Here is a 6454-nt window from a genome sequence, read left to right as displayed (position 1 = left end):
ATGAGAGAAAGGAAAAAAACAGAGGAAAAAAAAGAAAGGGAAAGGAAAGGAAAGGAAAGGAAAGGAAAGGAAAGGAAAGGAAAGGAAAGGAAAGGAAAGGAAAGGAAAGGAAAGGAAAGGAAAGGAAAGGAAAGGAAAGGAAAGGAAAGGAAAGGAAAGGAAAGGAAAGGAAAGGAAAGGAAAGGAAAAAAGGAAAGGAAAAAAGGAAAGGGAAAAAGAAAAGAGAAAAAGAAAAGAGAAAAAGAAAAGAGAAAAAGAAAAGAGAAAAAGAAAAGAGAAAAAGAAAAGAGAAAAGAAAAGAAAAGAAAAGAAAAGAAAAGAAAAGAAAAGAAAAGAAAAGAAAAGAAAAGAAAAGAAAAGAAAAGAAAAGAAAAGAAAAGAAAAGAAAAGAAAAGAAAAGAAAAGAAAAAGGTCCCGTCTACTGTGAGGATATGCACAGTATTAGGTACTCTCAGGGATTTTAGGATCAAGAAGATTTGCTTTGTTTTTAATGCATAGTGAAAATGTTGGCACTTCATCCCATACTATTGTCCGCATTGCCTATACTCTACAGATACTGCCAGTGCTTGAAAAAAATGACAGGGAATCGCAGGATTGTGCTGTTTAATTTGAAGTCAGCAGGTTTTTAAGGCTTTCTGCTGACAATAATTGCTTTCATACATTTCTGTCTATCAGCAGTATTTGTAAATGAAGTGAAATTGCAATGATCAGGTCAGCTCTTTAGTCACGTGGGTAAACTTTCACTCTCCAAAGTCAAAATGCAATTTAGAAATAAAGAAATAAGATATCAATATCCTAGATGGTCTAAACATAACTCTCAGCTAATTAGGAACTTTCTCTAGATTCAGCTTGAATTAGGTAGGGGAAAATACTATTGATGATAACAATAAATTCTTACTGCATCTGTACAAAAGACGACAGAGAAAATGACAAATACAGCGTGCCATAACATATTCAACCTTCCCCCAAAACTTTTGGAGACGATACCTTTCTGAAAACGTGCGGAAAGGAGAGCCTTTGAAGACAGCGCAAGAACTAGCAGCGAGCTGTCCTTCCTTAAGGTGACATAGCATGGAATAGCATGGAATAGCATTCAGGCGAACCCAGATCCATCGTGTACTTCACACTGTGACTCAGATTTTGGTCAAGACTAGCTCCAGCCTCAGAAGACAAGTGCAGCACATTGCTCAAGTAGGTTGTTTTAAAAAGCTGCACTTACGGTAATTTAAAAATCCAATTTGGCTATCTGTACCCTGCATAGCCAGGAGGACACTGCAATTTTTGTATATACTTGATTAGATTTTTATGAAAACGTAATTTTTATACTTCCGATTAGGAAAAGACTAATTATATTTTACAGCTACAAACAACTATCCTTTTCTTTTTTTCCTTTGCCTCAGCACTGTGAGGCTAAAATGCCTTCTTCTACTATAAATAAGATCATTCAAAAAGTGCTTCTCAGGACAAATGTTGAATACAGACAGACAACTTCATGTAATGGAAAGGGGATTTTGGGGAGTAAAACGAACTGAAAAAAGAATCAATTTAGGGACCAATGCCATTAAAGTAAGACCAAGACATGGCAATTTAGTATGCTGAAGGTTTCATTTTTACTCTATGGAGAGTGAAATGCTTCCGTTTTAACAAGCTGACCATGTTATAAAATTACTGTGGTTGATCCAATATTGTGCATGATTTACTGGCCTTACCCTGCAAGAATAGTATTGGATTTGTGCAAACTTGCCTTGCCGCAATTTAGAAAAACAGCAACCTGGCATGTTGATTACTGGTGCAGGGTATTCACCGTTCCCGTATGGAAAGCATGAAGAACAAGCTTTGCTTTTTTGGGTACTCACTTCTTTGAGTGAGTACCTAAAATAGATGTTGTAGGTTTTTTTTTTTTTTTGAACTATAAAACAAAATCTACTTATTGGTTAAAAAGTATATAAAATAAAAAAACTCCAAGCTTATGAAGTGACTCCACAGAGTTCAGACCTTTAGCAGTATAAACATAATATAAACTTCATTGTCTGTAGTATTGTGCCATGACATTAGTCTCACTAAGACAAAATGCCACTTTGTAGCACACAATAAATTTGACAAAGCATTTTAAAACATAATGCCCTAACTTGCTAAGACAGGCTTTTACACGCTTCCAAATTCTTCTCCCTGAAAATTAACCCATTTATTCTCCAAATGTTAAGGGTCTTGGGCAAAAGTAAACCGAAGGCTGAAGTATAATAACTATCCCCTTGGAACTGAACAACAACTTAAAGATAAACCCAGGAGGGATCACAGTCTAATTTCATATACATATATATGTATGTGATATACATATATATGAAATTATTAGAGACACACATGACTTGGGCATCGGAAGGGGACTGCTACTTTCATACATTCGTAAATAGCCGCTGAACTCTCTACTCATGAAGAAGCTCTTGTAGGCAGTTTGGGGATTTGAAAATCTCGGGGACCTCACTGTCCAGCTTACAGATGACCTTGTATATGGCCTTCTTCCAGGAAGGATCAACATCTTTGCCTGCGATAATGGCATTGAAAAACTCCCGTAACGTGATCTGAGCCACTTCCAGGAATCTCTCTGGAACCTGCTGATACAAGGAGACAATGGCATTAATACAGTTTTCAATTTCAAGTCTCTGGTTCTTCAAAGGAAACTGAGCTAAGTTCTTTCTTTCAGAAAGGGGCTTACATAGCACCTGCATTTTCTAAATGCGGCAGCCTTCTATTCTCTTATGCAAAGCTGTTATATATAGTACTATAGCAATAACTTTTATAACATGTGTTAGAGATCTTTGCAAAGTCTACTGACAGAAGGTAGGTAACAAAATGTTACTGTCTGAGTTCGGATAGTGGGGGATTTATAGGATATAATTAGCAGGAGGGGAAAGAAACGCAATTGTCTTTAAGGAGAGAAACCTCTGCTTGATATTTCACCCGTAATGTTACGGCTATGTTCTCCTTTCTGTGTGGGAATAATACAAAGTTTTGCACGCATGGAAAGCTCTCAGTACCTCTGTGTTTAACTTTGGTCAGAACCAGGGCTGAAAGCTATCAAAGAAATAGGGTATCTGTGGATGGTTGTTCGTCGCTTAAAACAAGCTAGCAATCAAGGCTAATAGTTTGGTTCTGTGGCTGTTTTGTGCATGAGACTCCCTGAAGATATCTTTCTTGGGAGACACTAAGGGCTTCCCTTTTTTTTCAGACACCAACAGATAAAAATCCAACCTCTTCAACGGGTGCCTTGTGCTTAGAGTGGCTACGGTACTGGGATGTGTCAAACTCGTCTGGGTTTTCTAAAGTCTCTGTCATTGCATAGGTAAATCAAATGGCCAATGAGCAAGGGAACATCATCCTCAGAAGTCCCAGGATTACAGTTGCACATTAAAAAGCATATTTATCTCTGTACTTAGGCAATTCCTCTTAAATAGCTGTCTCAGACATCATCAGCGCCTCCTTAGTCTCTTCCCTAAAAGACTTAAAAGCAAACCCTACAAGGAACCACAGGTCAGTTGCAAGGTTGATGTCATCTCCATAAAGGTAATATTTTCCATTTTTATTATGGAGATGTGGCTTCATAGCTCAAGAACTGCTAATACATGGCCGGCCACTGGCCAACAGGCTTATAATAGCAAGTAATCCCTCACTGCTATTTGCCCACTCACGGTACACCTGGCAAGGGGAGCTCTCCGACCTGCATTTACACCAGCCTGGATCTGGGTGGATCTCACTCGCTTATTGGATGCACATCACACTGCAAGACCAGGGCCCACACATTGTCCTGTGTTTTAGACCCTAGTTCTTCACTTTCAAAACGCACGGCTGTTCACCCTGGCACCGTGAAGCCCTGGAGCCCAACTCACCTATCACACTGGGGAGACACTAGCAGTCTGCTGGACATCAGCTAACCGTGAGGTCAGCTCCCCTTGATGTCAGCTGACAAACTCTGTTTCCAGAAGCTCTGAAGCTTGCGGAAGTTCCCTGTGTGCCTCCAAGAGTGGAATCTGGCTCCACACGTTTGTCTCTCCTCCCAAAGACAGGCTGCCTTTTGACAGATTGCCACACAAAAAGCATTTCTCCAGACATCTCATTGCAGCAATGATTATGAGGGAAGAAAACAACTATTGCCTTTCAGTTATGCCAGCTCAAAGACATAACTTAAGACTTCAAATAATCACTGTAGTACTTGGGCACTCACTAAGGTATCTTGAAAAGATTCCTTGCTTGTCTCTTTTTCATTGCTGAAAAACAGCATGCACTTTCCTGTTCATGCAGTTCAAAGAACCACCCATTTGCTGCTGACAGCATTTGGTTTTGCTTGAAAGGTAAGGAGTCATTAACTAAATGGTACTAGAAAGCAAGAAATATATTAGATAATTAATGTGCATATTTCTGCCGGCTTAAAAGGGCACAAACTGCTGTGTTTTGCCCTTGAGCTTGGGAAGAAGGCTTTCAATTTTGGTATCTGCTTCAGAGGAGCAACATTGGAGGCCTTTCTTCCTTCCCAAACTATGGGAGAAGGGAGGCTGGCAATTACAACCACTTCCATGAGAAGCATAAAGTCTGAGTGCATAAAGTCCTGCCTCTTCCCACACTGGAGGACTCTTCCTTCACACATTACACTTGTGACAACTTTTAAGCATGGACATAACAATCTGGTTATAAGTTTGGACTTTGGGCCATTGAAATATTAAAGTTTTCCAAATAGGAAATCTTGCTTTTCCACAGAGTATGAAACCCTGGAGCTTCCAGGTCTCCCCTCTCTTTGAAGAAATATAGGCTTGGCTTCTATAGTCTAGGAACTAGCTTTTAAGATCTGATTTCAATGTACCGGCAGTCCCATTTTCAGGGCCAGACCCCTCCAAACTCTGTAGCACGCAGAGATCCTCTCACAAACACAGCAGCGAACTCAGCCCCGAGGGGGCTTTGCAGAGACCTCCTCATAATGCCGAGTTCCCAAAGACCCTCGCATCAGAGCCATTCATAACTCATTCCTTTTGGGATGTTATTAGTAATTTTTCATGTCAAACTGGATTACACATGTTACTTTGCATGTTGTAATGTGAATAGCACTGTGATTAATCCCCACAGGACAGTATGTCGGGACAACATTTTTCCTTTCTAGAAAGAGAAACCGTACAGTGTGTGTGTTCTAAAGAAGAAGAAAGAAGGACAATACTAGCAAAGTCCAGAGTCTGAAAATAGGTATTTAACTGGATGGGTAGTTAGATTTTTCAGTAGGCAATTATCAGTCAGCTATGTTAATTCTGTGTCTGGGGGGTAGCATTTCCCTGACCCTAAGTGATGGTGACCTATTCAGCGCATCTTTACACCTAACTGACTGAACATCTCTGAAGTAGAAACATCTGCAGAAAATGCTTCAGTGACAAATAAACTCCATCTACGTTGCTTTTAATAGAACCAACAATCCCCAGCATGAACCCAGGGCATTTTTCTTAGCATCAGGTGGCAGCAGTCAATCAAAGAATCATACTGTACATTCAGCAGGAAGAAAGACAATGAGGTCTGTGGAGGGGGAAGCTAGGGTGGGTTTCGCACTAAAGCCTCTCCGTGCGACTGCTCTAGAAAGAAATCCCACTTTGCTGCATGCTCTTTGTCAACTATAACTTAGCTCGGCTGCCAAGGAAAAAGTCACAGGCCAAAACTTCTGGCCTAGTGTAAATCAGCAGGGCTCTACCAGCGCCGGTGAAGTTACGCTGATTTTACACCTGGTGTGCATCTGGCCCAGGAAAACCTGTGAGGGAATTAAAACTCTCATTTGCTTGTCTATTTATGTCTTGCCATTTTTCTTGGCTTGAACAACAAATCTAGGCTATTTCACTCCGGGGTTTGTGTGTTCAAGAACCATACTGAAACATTTGGGTTAGCACTGCAGGGCTGCTTCATTAGAAATATTCAGTATGAGCTATTTGTATACAAGTAAAAGTATAGCTCCAATGGCTCATGAGTTGGAGCTAAGTCAGACTAGCTTGCATTTCCTTCGTTCAGTGACATAAGCAGCTGCAGACAGAGATATTCTTTAAAAAAACTTGTTCAATTTCTTTTTGAGGAAAACATTTCAAAAAAGGGCAGCGGTTATCAAAAAGGTAAGGGCAGATCCTCAGCAAGCCTAAGCCAGCATTGCTGGAGCGGAATCAGTGAAGCCACACTGATTTTAAGCCAACAAAGAGGATCATGCTTCTTTTTCTAATGGCATGCACGGACTTTAAAAATCACCGCTGAGAAGGAGGGTGCATCTACTGGAAGTAGATGCATGTCTCAGGTTGGTGGCCGATCAGCGGCCCTTCACTGCTTTCATCGTTATCAGGTTGTCTTGTACCTTTTATCAATTAACGAATTTATTTTTGGGGCTGTGCAGCAAAGACTTTCTCTCCCTTCCCTCCTGTTCCCCTCATCCCCTCCCCTCCCCGAG

At 40.5% G+C, this 6454-nt stretch overlaps 1 protein-coding gene across 2 annotated transcripts in view; it reads right to left on the bottom strand.

Moving 5' to 3' along the window:
- Positions 1–1376: 1376 nt before the first annotated feature.
- PROX1 (prospero homeobox 1) overlaps positions 1377–6454 on the bottom strand; it is a 44469-nt gene continuing 39391 nt past the window's right edge. Inside the window, exon 5 of one of the 2 annotated variants that reach the window (XM_010221336.2) lies at positions 1377–2612. In XM_010221336.2, the coding sequence (XP_010219638.1) occupies positions 2424–2612 (189 nt within the window). In that variant the 3' untranslated portion in view covers positions 1377–2423. The remainder of the gene's footprint in view (positions 2613–6454) is intronic. The other variant, XM_010221352.2, reaches the window with a different exon arrangement.

This window comes from Tinamus guttatus, unplaced genomic scaffold (genome assembly GCF_059628265.1).
Source record: "Tinamus guttatus ecotype Peru unplaced genomic scaffold, ASM5962826v1 Tinamus_guttatus_pri_ptg000033l, whole genome shotgun sequence".
NCBI classification, from domain to species: domain Eukaryota; kingdom Metazoa; phylum Chordata; class Aves; order Tinamiformes; family Tinamidae; genus Tinamus; species Tinamus guttatus.
The sequence above is the reverse complement of the archived record's forward strand: the minus strand, read 5'-3'. Positions and strand labels throughout refer to the sequence as shown.